This window comes from Propithecus coquereli, unplaced genomic scaffold (assembly GCF_000956105.1).
Source record: "Propithecus coquereli isolate 6110/MARCELLA unplaced genomic scaffold, Pcoq_1.0 Scaffold241, whole genome shotgun sequence".
NCBI lineage: Eukaryota > Metazoa > Chordata > Mammalia > Primates > Indriidae > Propithecus > Propithecus coquereli.
The window spans coordinates 2665959-2677891 of record NW_012147964.1 but is presented as its reverse complement, the minus strand read 5'-3'; the positions used below and the strand labels follow the sequence as shown (position 1 = coordinate 2677891).

The following is an 11933-nucleotide window of genomic DNA, read 5'->3' as shown; positions in this document are numbered from 1 at the left end:
CTTAATTCTAGGCATAAATGGAAAATCCATAACAAATTAGGAAAAAAATTTTAAATAAAACAAAAGCACTTTTTCCTGTGCTACCAAACAGGTATTTGCTATTATAGATGTTGTTTTTTAGCTTCCCTCACCAAAACAAACAAATGAGCAAAATAGTTTCTGAATGTCCTTGTATACGCTAATGTATCACTTTTAATAGCTGCATAAGATTCCGCTATAAGGCAGGTAGAATTCCAATAAGGCCACTTCCGTGGTGTCCCAGCTCCCAGAGAAGCAGAGGTTTTGTGAAACAGGCACATGGGAGGTCAGAGAACAGAGTGGTCCTGGCAGGGCAGCAGTTTGCAAGCCATGGCCCTCTGCTTGTTTTTATAAATAAAGTTTTATTAGCACACAGGTATGTTCTTTCATTTGCGGATCATCTGTGGCTGCTTTTGTGCTGCAATGGCAAAGTTGAGTAGTTGCAACAGAGACTGTCTGGTCCTTGAAGCCAAAAATAGTTACTTCCTGGCCCTTTACAGAGAAAGTCTGAGGAGCGCTGATGTAGGGACAGGTAGATTAACCTGTGTCGGGAGGGCTTTGCCTTGTAAGGGCGTTGTCCAGTTGCTGGTTCTGAACAGGGCAAAAAAATGTCCACTGAGTAACAACCCCACAGATGCTGCAATACACCAACAAAGTAGATGTTCCCTGCCTTGGGGAACTTGCAACGTAGGCGAAGGAAATGTGAAAAGAAGATAAGAAACTATTGGCTCAGGCCACGTGCACTGCCCTGCAGCCTGGTGTGTGTTCATATGCGACTCTGAGATTGTTTTCTCTGCTCACAAAGGAGAGGAAATTCCTGGGGAAAGGAGGGTTGTGTCTGATGTCCTTTTCTTTCGTTCAGGTATGAGGAGGAAAGGCTTAAGGCCAGGAGAGAGAGGTACGTGCAGAGCGGCCCCTGTCTGGCTGGGTCAGGGCTAGGTGGGGGCTGGGTCCAGGGCTGCGGGCTGAGCTGGGTCCTCATGTCAGGGGTGGCCCAGTGACTTCTGCTCAACAGGGACCAACGTCCCGCACACAGCTCAAGACTCTGCCCTTCTGGTGAGGGATTTAGAGTTAGGCCCAGGCTCCAGGTTCAAAGGAAGTAAGAAGTTCCCACCCGCCTTGGAGGTTATCGTGAAAATTCAGGAACAACGTAGCCCACTTGGCAAAAAGCGGGGGCACGGAGTTCATGCTCAGTAAAGAATAGTCGTCACCATCGTGTAGCATCAAGTTCTCCCGTCACAGACGGAACACAAGCCCGACATTGGTCCCTGCAGACACGCAAATGCACCCTCACTAACTTATTGGCTCGGTTTCCATGGGCGGCACAAGCCCTTCGTGTCACACACAGAATTTCAGGACTATTCCGGCCCCAACCAGATATGGAGTCCTTAGACCAGCTCCTGGGCACTTTAGAATCCCACTGAGAGCCAGGCAGGGTGAGGATGCCTATCAGCATCTTACAGCCTGGGAATCTGTGGCCCAGAGAGGGCAAGACACCTGCCCGAGGCCACTCAGCAAGTCTGCGAGTGCACTGAGGCTTTCCACGGCTCAAAAGCATTTATCACGCCAGGCCTGGTGCTGACCTCAGAGGAAACAGAGGCACATAAAACAGAGTCCTTTTTCTAGAAGTTTTCTCAAACAGCGTGGGAGAGGGATGCCACGCCGGCATGGAAAACAGGTCCCAGGGAGAGGGAAAAAACAGAGAGGTGGGTGGGGAGCTGAGAGACCCTCAGCCCGGCCTCGCTGGTCTCCCTTGACACCGCGCTCTCTGTCCACAGCGCGAGGCCCCAGCCGGAGTTTGTCTTACCCAGGTCCGAAGAGAAGCCGGAGGTGGCGCCAGTGGAGGACAGGTGGGTGTGCACGTGACCTGGGGACGAGATTGGGGGCTGCCGAGTCCCCAGGGGCAGAAATAGAACCGGGTGATGCCTCCGCCTAGGAGTAAGGTGGGACACGCAACCGCGTGGTCGCCACGTCGACTGAGCCGATTCCAGCGCATCCCGCCAACCCATGGGGCCAGCGCTGCTGGGGTTGACATACCTCAGGGGCTTTTCCCAGGAGGGGGCTGCTTTCAAATTGTCCCATGAGTGGCCACAGGAGCCAAAGCCAGCACACTGGGGCGGGGTTGCCCACGTGGAGTGAGAAGTCAAGAGTATTAGTCACTGTCGCGCCTGTAATCCTAGCACTCTGGGAGGCCGAGGCGGGTGGATCACTCAAGGTCAGGAGTTTGAGACCAGCCTGAGCAAGAGTGAGACCCCGTCTCTACTAAAAAATAGAAAGAAATGATCTGGACAACTAAAAATATATATATAGAAAAAATTAGCCGGGCATGGTGGTGCATGCCTGTAGTCCCAGCTACTCGGGAGGCTGAGGCAGAAGGATTGCTTGAGCCCAGGAGTTTGAGGTTGCTGTGAGGTAGGCTGATGCCACAGCACTCTAGCCCGGGCAACCGAGCAAGACCCTGTCTCAAAAAAAAAAAGAAAAAAAAAAAAGAGTATTAGTCACTGGTTTCCCCCAAACCTCCACCTTCAGCCAGAATGACTCAGATTTTAAAAGCACCTTCCCCAGCCAGACAGTGTGGACATCCCAGCCCTGCCCTGTCCTAACTGTGACCTGATGCACATCCGTGACCCTCTGGGCCTCAGTGCTGTCACCTGTAAAGTGGGGATGACCACAAGGCCAACATGAGGACTAAATAAAGGGACCCACATTAATGCTCATAGTGTCAGTTTGAGGCTAAGAACGCAGAAATATCCAGATAAAAGTTATCGTGATGTAATCATGCTACCTCGATCAGATGTTATCATAAGGATGAAAGGTGACTTTTGTCCAAGTCCCAGCAGGTAGATTCAGCCTTGCGAGTCTGGCAGACCCTGAGTAACAGTATCGGTTTCATTTTGTGTTAGTGAAAGGCCTTGGCCAATGTCCTCAAAACTGCCCGTCGGGGCTCGTTTGTTACACAGCAGATGCACACTGACGCCTGCATTGTACCAGACCGAGACGAAGCAGTGTCAGCCCTCATGGTGCTCACAGCCTCCACCAACAGGTAGAAAATGCCCAGGTGCCCAAAAATAGGCAAATAATAATGCCACGCCCTCTTCTCTCTCTCTCACAGATCTGTTCCCGTCACAGAAGATCAGGAAACAAGGTGAGTGTGATGGATGGATGGATGGATGGAGGGATGGGTGAGTGGATGGATGGATGGGTGTGTAGGTGGGTGGATGGGTGGATCGATGGATAGATGGGTGGATGGATGTGTGGATGGATGGGTGGGTAGGTGGGTAGATGGACGGACGGATGGGTGGGTGGATGGATGGATGGATGGATGGGTAGGTAAGTGGATGGGTGGACCGATGGATAGATGGGTGGATGGATGTGTGGATGGATGGGTGGGTAGGTGGGTGGATGGATGGATGGATGGTTTGACGGCTCCCTCCAGTCTCACTGAGGGCACAAGTCCCAAGGGTCTGCTTTGCTGGGGCACCAGGAAGGACGCCCCCTTCAGAGCCTCACTCGGAAGGTGGCAGTCCCTAAAGAGCAAGCAGTTCTTGCCGTCAGAGCTCACCGACACCGGGTTAGATCACCCTTTTGGATTCTACCCATGTGGAACAGCATTTTCCACTTTTAATAATCACAATAACCCGGCCTGTGTTTCTCTCTAGCATGTCCTGAGGCGACATGAGCATAGAGAAGGACACACAAGAAGATTCCAGATGCCAAGAAATCTCTGTCCGATGCCCTCTGGCCCCGGATCTCATCCCTCCTCATCTCGACTCCCCACCTCCCGAGGGCGCCATTCCCCTCCACTCATCTCTGAAACCCAGTGTCCTTTTTAGCTGCTTGAAAACATTTGAAAAAAAAAAAAATGAAAACGATGCAGTATTCGTGCGTTCCAGACAAGGGCGGGGCTCTGAGTCCTCCACCCTCCACGCCCGGGAGCCCACAGCCCAGGAAAGTGAGAAGGGCAGGGCGTGGCCCGCGTGGCCCTGGTGGTCTCTGCTCCTGCTCCCAGCCCCGTGACCTCAGACACTCCACTCGCTGCCCCTGGCCAGCGCCGGGCTCGAAGTTCAAGACCATCCTCCTGCTTGTAACCTGTCACCTGTCCCAGGCTGGAGCCACAGACGTCCCCCCACCCGGCACTCTGGCTGGGTCTGCATTTGTTCCTGTGCCTTTTCCTTCCAGAATGTGGCCCCCCCCGGGGCCTGGAAGCTCAGCCCCCTCCCGCCCTCCTTACCGAGCCACCGCCCAGCCTCCGACCTTCTGTCCAAAATCCACACCCGTGGTTTTTTGCATTCGACCTGCCCCCTTCACCTCTGATTACACCCGCCTTCTTTGGGAACACCGGAGCCCACAGCACGAGTGAGATCTGCTGCTAGTCGTTCTTGTCTTACCGTTGCAAAATGGCACTCCAGCAATCTAGAACATTCTGAAGCCCCTTTAACTTGGACGCCGCACTACAGGGCAATCCCAACCAATACCTCCAACCAAGCGAATGAGCTGTGCCCACCTCACCGCTCCCCCAGCCAGAGCGGGGGCTCAGAAGCCAGCTCTGAAGTAGCCAGGCCCGGAAACAGGAAGATACAGGGTATCGGACGTTCAAGTGTGCTGAAAGTCACTTGGGAAAATAAATCCCAGTGGGGGACTGGCTGTGGCCACGCGCATTCAAAGCCGGGAGCAGCGGGTCCTCATTCAGAAGGAAGATCTACCCTGGGATGAAAGATGGACTTTTCTAATGTGGTCCAAACACCAGTCACCCAGTCAGGTGGCCTCTAGAAGCAGTGAGCTCCCCGTCTCTGGAAGCATTCAAGAAAAGGCTGGACGGTGTTTGCAAAAAGTGGTGCGTGAGGTCCCCTCCAATCCTAAGTGTCTCTTTGTCTGTGAATCTGAACAAAACTCGAGCAGGCACGTTCTCCGGGCCCCTCTGCCTGGCTTTGCACTTGACTTCTTGGCAAGTGATCGCGAGGTTCGGTCGAGCCGCGTCACCGTTGACTGAGGTTCTTGGTCTCAGGCGAAGTGTTGAGTGTCGAGTGTCCCTCCACCTGGGACGGCAAGGAGGTGCCTGTTGGGTTGTCCCAGAGACCAGAGGGCAGCTGGCGCCGTTCAGTGCTGAGGGGCAGGGATGGGGGACGGTTTGCCGTGTGTGACAGGGGGCTGGACGTCCCACCCTGAAAGCCAGTGGCGCCCGCCCTGAGCGAGGCGGGTTTCTGAGCCCCATCGGGGAGTTGCTGGCCGTGCTGGGGACATCTCTGAGCCCCGTCACCGTCCTGGTGAGGCTGGGACACTTGCGGGTCTGGTGGGTATTTTAAATTTGTGCTTCCCAAATGTCAAATAAAGGACAGAGGCAGGGATGGTGTCGGGGCGGGGGTGGGGTCAGAGGTGTCAGCCTGAGGCTGAGGGGCAAAGGCAGGTGGAAGGGCCTCTCCTGGCTGCCCGTGGCACCTCCTTTGGGAACAGGTGCTCTGAGAACCTGGTGGCTGGCCCCGCCCACCGAGGTCGACATGTGGCCCAGAAGGCCCCAAACTCCCACCCTGGTGAATGGCGTCCCTGCCCAGCCACGCGAGATGACAGAGGCTGTCAGACCACGCCGAGCGGGGCACCTTCTGGCAGATGCCAGCCAGGCCCGGCCGCCACCATGGTTTGTCCGTCCCCTGTGACCAAAGGGACATCGCTCCAGCATGAGTCTCTCTCCCCCAAGCAGTGACGATAACTCCCGAGCCTCGATGTCCCTTGAAGACTGGGGCCTCCTCCCCCCAGTCGAACAAAGGAGCCAGCGGTAGGAAGGGACTCGTTGTACCCACGCGGACAATGAATTATTGAGTGCTTACGGCAGCGGGGTGACAAATAAGGCCCCACCCCACCCTCAAGCTGTGACGCCGGGACCCACCCACCACCCCTTCCGATCACCAGCGCGGCCATGGACCTCGGGCACGCGGGACCCCAACTCAGCTGCAGTGGACCTTCCAGAGCCGAGAGACGGCCCCAGTAAAGCCACAGGGCTGTACCTCTGGGCTGGCCACCTGTCACCGGTTGGGACAGCTCCGTTCCAAGGGGGCCACCGTCCCCAAGTGGGCCACTCCCTGTCCCATCCAAAGATCGGCTTTGGGACAGATTTGTATCTGGGGGTGGGGGGAACAGTTTTGGACAAAATGCAGTGGACCCTGAGCCCTTGTCGTGCAGGGACGTTTGATTTCTCTCTGGTGACATGTGGGATGCGTCATAAACCCTCCCCCAAAGTCGTAGCAGGCCCATCCCTCATCCCGCGGCGAGTTTCGCGGTTTTTCGAAACCAGAAGCGATCGTGATGATATTGCTGTCGTGACGTGAAGACATCATCTCCGTGAGCTTGGGGGGATTTTTATGTGAAATAAATAAACTGTCTGAGAAGGGGGCGCTGTGCTTCCTGTGCTTTGGCCTTGGCCTTGGGCGCGGCCAGAGGGGGGGTTCTGGTGGCCCAGCTGCGGGTGGGGCCGGGGCGGCTGGGCGATCCCAAATTTCTTTCCTGCCACTAGACCTCTCTGGAATCCGACCTGTTCAGCAGGTAGTAATAATAACAACATTGATCACACTATTAGTAACAATAACAGCTGTGCCCACCTGGCATCTCCCCCAAGTCACCAAGAGGGAGACCGAGGCAGAGAGAGGTGACGTGGCTCCCCAGGGTCACACGGAGAGTGAGTGAGTGAAGAGTCTGAGGCCTGGGCCTGTGCCCTGTAGTTAATGCGTCCACGTCCACGGCTGGGGACCTGCCATCCCTCTGCCAGATGCAGGAGAACCGGGGGCCTGTGCCTCGCGGGGGCTCTGAGTCGAACCTCCAACTGCAGGTGCAAGAGGAGCCCTGCTTTTGTTGGTGCTGGTGACAGGGACACCAAGGCGGGCATCACAGGGACACAGTGCTATGTCCCCATCAGGTGGATGTCGGGAAAGGGCAGGGTGAGCCCACCAGGCTGCGCCGTCCCCCTTCCCTGGAGCAGGCTGCTGGGAGGAGGCCTTAAGGGGAAGGGGTGGGTGCTGAGATTGTGGGGGCCACTCACAGTTTGAGGGTGACAGTCACTCCCCCCTCACTCATTCATTCATTCATTCATTGGCAGGTGCTGGGGACCCAACTCCACGTTGCTCCCAGCCCAAGGGACCAGGAGGAAGGGCTCTCTCTAACCAGAGACCCTGCAAAGAAGCAGCAGTCAGCCGGGGCCTGCAGGGGGCGCCGGGCTGGGGGCTGGGGTGGGCCTGGGGCAGGACCAGGCTGCCAGCGGGTGTGTCGGCAGAACCCAGAACTCAATTAAGGGCCTAGGTACTATTTCTTCCTTCCTTCCTTCCTTCCTTCCTTCCTTCCTTCCTTCTTCCCTCCCTCCCTCCTTCCTTTCTTCTTCTTTCTTTCTTAGACAGAATCTTGCTCTGTCACCCAGGCCAGAGTGCAGTGGTGCGATCATAGCTCACAGCAGCCTCCAACTCCTGGGCTCAAGCGATCCTCCTGCCTCAGCCTCCCGAGTAGCTGGGACGACAGGCCTGAGCCACCACTCACGGCACCTGGCCTTTTTTTTTTTTTTGAGGTGAGAGTCACTTAAAATGCAATTAACTACTTTCAAGAGTACATTCAGTAGCATTTAATACCTTCACAATGTTCTGCAACCACCACCTCTCCCTAGAGGTTCCAGAATATTCCATCACCCCAAAAGGAAGACCCGTCCCCATCAACAGTCACCCCCCCACAACTCCCTCCCTAGCCTCTGGCAGCCACAAATCCACGTCCTGTCTCTGTGGATCTGCCTGTTCTGGACATTTCCGATAAACAGAATCCCACAGGGCATCACGGGGGTCACTATTTAGTGCCCCCGGACCTGGGGCTGTTTGGGGACGGACCAGTCTGATTTTGGAGCCCCCGGGCCCTCTTCCCACAGGCGTCCTGCCAGGCCTTTATCTGGGCATGTGCCCCAGCAGGAGGCTCCCAGGACATTCTTGCCACCGAGACTGGGCCAGAGGTCATGCGCCCAGGAGCTGGGCTGGCCTGTCCGCCTGCTGGGTGCCTCGTGGAGCTCAGACATCACAGACTCAGCCACCCGCCATGCTGCCAAATGGGGAAACCGAGGCCCAGGGAGGGACAGAGCTGAATTTCAGCCGGGGTGGCCGGGCTCAAGGTGGGAGGGGGAGGAAGTCAAGGGTGGGGTGGACAGACGGGTCATTTGGACACTCTGCTTCCAGTGGCTGCCTGTCTCCCTGACCTTTCCACCAGGTCTGTCCTACCTGGGGCCACACTCACCAGGTATCGATGTGACCAGACACTGTCCCCCCTCCAGCTGAATCTACGCAGTCAGAGGGGGGATCACAGCTGTCTTGGCCACTGCGGGTCCCACCAGTGGAATCGGGTCGGGGAGAACGCAGAGGCCGGGAGACAGCAGGAGCAGGTGAGGATGGGGGCTTCTTTTAAACGCACGCTGTGAGGGGGCCACGGGAGAGTTCAGGACAGAAGAGGGAACACGCCTGCCCTGGGTCTTTACGAAGCTCCCTCTGGCCGCAGCCGTGTAGACAGGAGGGTCTCGGGAGAGGTGACCGGGACACCAGAGAAGCAGGGCAGGGGCCCGGGTGCTCCACGCCGGGGCTGGGGCAGGGGGGACGGGCAGGTGCGGATGCAGGCCTTGGTGAGCAGTCGGGGACGGAGCTCACTTCTGGGCACTACGACAAATTATCCCCAGCTCGGTGGCTCCAAACAACGAGAATGTAGTCTCTGACGGTGCTGGAGGCCACACGTGCAGAAAGCCAGTGTCACTGGGCTCATGTCCGGTGTCAGCAGAGCCTCGTTCCCACTGGAGGCTCCCGGGAGGATCTGTCCCCTGCCTCTTCCTCCAGCTTCCGGCGGCTTCCGGCGTCCCTCTGGTCCCAGGGCCGTCTCCTCTGTGTCTGTGTCGAGTCTCCCTCCCGCCTCCCTCCCATGAAAGCAGACTTGTGACGGTATTTAGGGCCCACCTGGACCACCCAGGATCATTCCCCAGCTCAAATTCCTTAAATTTTACTTTTTAGAGACAGGGTCTCTCTCTGTCACCCAGGCTGGAGTGCAGTGGCGTCATCACAGCTCACCGCAGCCTCCAACTCCTGGGCTCCAGCGATCCTCCCGCCTCGGCCTCCCCAAGTGCTGGGATTACAGGTATGCGCCACTGCTCCCGGCTGACTGTCATTATTTTATTTTTTTTAATAGCCCAGGTGTATGTGGAAGATTATTTTTAAATATTAATGTTTTAAATTCTTCTCCGTTTTCGTTTATAACGGGGTAAATATTATCAATGACCACAGTCCACTTAAGCGTGCCATGGCTGTGCCAGCCCCAAACGAGTGGCTGAGGCAACTGTATCACGCCAGAGATTGAGGACATGCCGGCCCGGGAAAAACACTAACCGGAGAAGCATCTGTGACCTGTGCTGTCTGCAGAGGGACTTGGGGACTCAGTATTTAAGGAGAGAGGACACACAGGAAGAAAAAGGAGGGTGGGGTGGGCACTTTGAGGCAAATGGTTACATTCTGGTGAGACTCTAGTTAATGCCCAGGAAGCCGGCATTTCACGCAAGACAAGGCCAATGTCAGAAGAGGGAAGGACGAGAGGGTGTTGCCGACGTGCCCGGGTAGGTGGGGCGATGACCCATCTCGTCTTGCGTCTGCTCTGCGCCCGGGAACATAAACTTGTCCTCCACGTTATTAGCGCAGAACCCAGCAGGCTTTAGTTTTCATAGACGCAGCCTGCAGACCCCAGGTTACAATCTGCACGTCCTTTTGTACGGGAGGCCAGGGAAGAGTTTCCTTCCGGATGATCTGGGGGGCGGGCAGCCCTGGGAGATGCCCGAGGCCTTTTATCGATACCTTTCCGCGCCCGGGGAATCCGGCTAAGGCACGAGGTTGGTAACAGCCGTGCGCTCGGAATCGGGTGTTGCACGACTCAGACCCCAGGTGTGGCGCTTCTCGTTTGCACACAGAGCTGGGGGTGGCCCTGAGGTTTGCATCTCAGCACCCTTCATGGGTGTAGCGATGAAACACTGTCCTTGACCAAACTGTAGCCGGGCGCAGAGGCATCCCCGTCCTTGGGCAAGCCCCCCAAGAGCCCGGTTTCAGCAAGAATCCCGCCAAGAGGGTCTAGCCAGCATGGCCCCCACCCTCCATATCTGATCACCCTCGATCTCTAACCAAATTCCTCATCCCCCCAACTCCTGTCCACACCAAGAATCCGCTTAGATCAGTTGCCAAGAATCCTCCACCTCCCGTCCTCTGGACACCGACCACCCCCCTGCTCCCGGGCTACAAATCCCGCTTTCCCTGTTGTCGTGGGGAGGGAGGGAGATTGAGCCCAATTCCTCTCCACTACTGCAAAACCCCAGCTCGTGGTCCTGTTAACGGGGGAAAAAAAAAACAAAAAACACCAAACTCTGTAAAATAAAGAGATTTTATTCTGAGCCAAGTGTGTGTGACCCACAGCCCGGAGCACGTGTTTGCAAGAGGTTCTGAGAAAAGGTACCCTCAGTAGCCAGGTTACAGGTTGGTTTTATTGGTGGGGACAGGAATGACACGTAAAATCACAAATCAATACACGGAAGGCGGACACTGACCTGGCCCGAAAAGGTGGGGTGACTCCAAGTGGGAGGGGGGGGAGGCTCACGGGTTCTAGGTGGGTTTAAAGATGTTTGGATTCATAGCTGGTTAAGGAGACGCAGGTTTGTCCAAAGCCTTGGAGTGTTTAAAGACAAGGCAGTCTGTTAATCGGAGACAAGTGGTCTATTTAGTCCATCGATGGCTTGCAGGGGTGTTTTAACCTTTGTTCTGCAAGGTCTTAGGTCCTGGTGATGATCTAGTATCTTTACGGTTTTTTCTGGGGTCCCCTTGGCCGAGAGGAGGTCTCCTCATTAGACTGGGGGGCTTAGGATTTTATTTCAGTTCACAGCCCCCAACCCGCCCCCAGCGACGTCTCCCTTACCGTTTTAACCGGCGACAGAATGATTTTCTCTCTTCACCCGTAGAAACGGCAGATCAGCAGAGAGGCCCCCACCCCAGGCTACTGCGGGTGTCACTGAGTCAAGTGACTCCAGCCCACGCCGCGGGCACGCCATGAATGGCCCCTGCTGTCACGCTGAGATTTCCTGGCCGGGCCCCTTGTCACCAGGGCAAAGCTAGTGTGAGTCACCACTACGGATCTTAAGTCCCCCTTGGCCTAAACGCCCTTGGAAAAGGAGGTTCCCCGCAGGGACCCAGCCCAGCTAGGGCCACCGCTGCCACTTCTGGCCTGGCGAGCTCTCTCTCCTTGGCCCCGCCAGCGCCAGTCTTAATGTCAGGGTCAGGGCAGGGGACACAGAGACTGTGATATTTTCGGGGAGGGCAGACGCAGAGCTGGTGATCTGGGCTCTCTGGCCAGGAAGGGGGCAGGCGGGTGGGGAGAGAGAAGGGGTGGGGAGGAGGGCAGAGGCAGCCCTGGGCCTGGCCAGCCCAGCCCGTGACTAATTTAGGCAAAAGGCAGCCTGGAGCTATCTCCATTTGGTGGCTGGAACAGGTGCCCTTCACCCACGTCCAGTGCCCCGCCCCTGATGGCTGCAGCCACCTCCCCTGGGGCGACCTCCGGGCTGCCAGGCCCTATAAAGGCCCCAGGTTTTCTCAATGAACGTGGGACCAGCTAGGGCTGCCTGGAAGCTGCCAAGCACAGACCCTGCCACCACAGCCTCTGCACTCGGGGACATGAAGCTCATCGTGGGCATTGGAGGGTGAGCGCGGGGAGGGGGAGGGGAGGAGGAGGAGGAGGAGGAGGAGGAGGAGGTGATGGGGGACGCTGGGATATGAATCGAAGGCTTCCCTGGGCGCCTAAGATTGCAGGGCCCACCGCCCAAGGTCTAAGTGCAGGGAGGATTCTCTGCCCGAGGGTGTCTCGGTGCCCCCAGCAAGGACAGGGGGGTGGGC

The 11933-nt window shown here is 56.6% G+C and overlaps 2 protein-coding genes across 3 annotated transcripts in view; both read left to right on the top strand.

Moving 5' to 3' along the window:
• ATCAY (ataxia, cerebellar, Cayman type) overlaps nucleotides 1–3167 on the top strand; it is a 34779-nt gene extending 31612 nt beyond the window's left edge. The window contains exons 10-12 of the mRNA XM_012646138.1: nucleotides 881–916; nucleotides 1797–1868; nucleotides 3131–3167. Of these exons, the coding sequence (XP_012501592.1) occupies nucleotides 881–916; nucleotides 1797–1868; nucleotides 3131–3167 (145 nt within the window). The remainder of the gene's footprint in view (nucleotides 1–880; nucleotides 917–1796; nucleotides 1869–3130) is intronic.
• An 8547-nt stretch (nucleotides 3168–11714) lies between these two features.
• Nucleotides 11715–11933, top strand: part of NMRK2 (nicotinamide riboside kinase 2) — a 3959-nt gene continuing 3740 nt past the window's right edge. For both annotated transcript variants that reach the window (XM_012646197.1, XM_012646196.1), the window contains exon 1: nucleotides 11715–11740. In XM_012646197.1, the coding sequence (XP_012501651.1) occupies nucleotides 11715–11740 (26 nt within the window). The remainder of the gene's footprint in view (nucleotides 11741–11933) is intronic.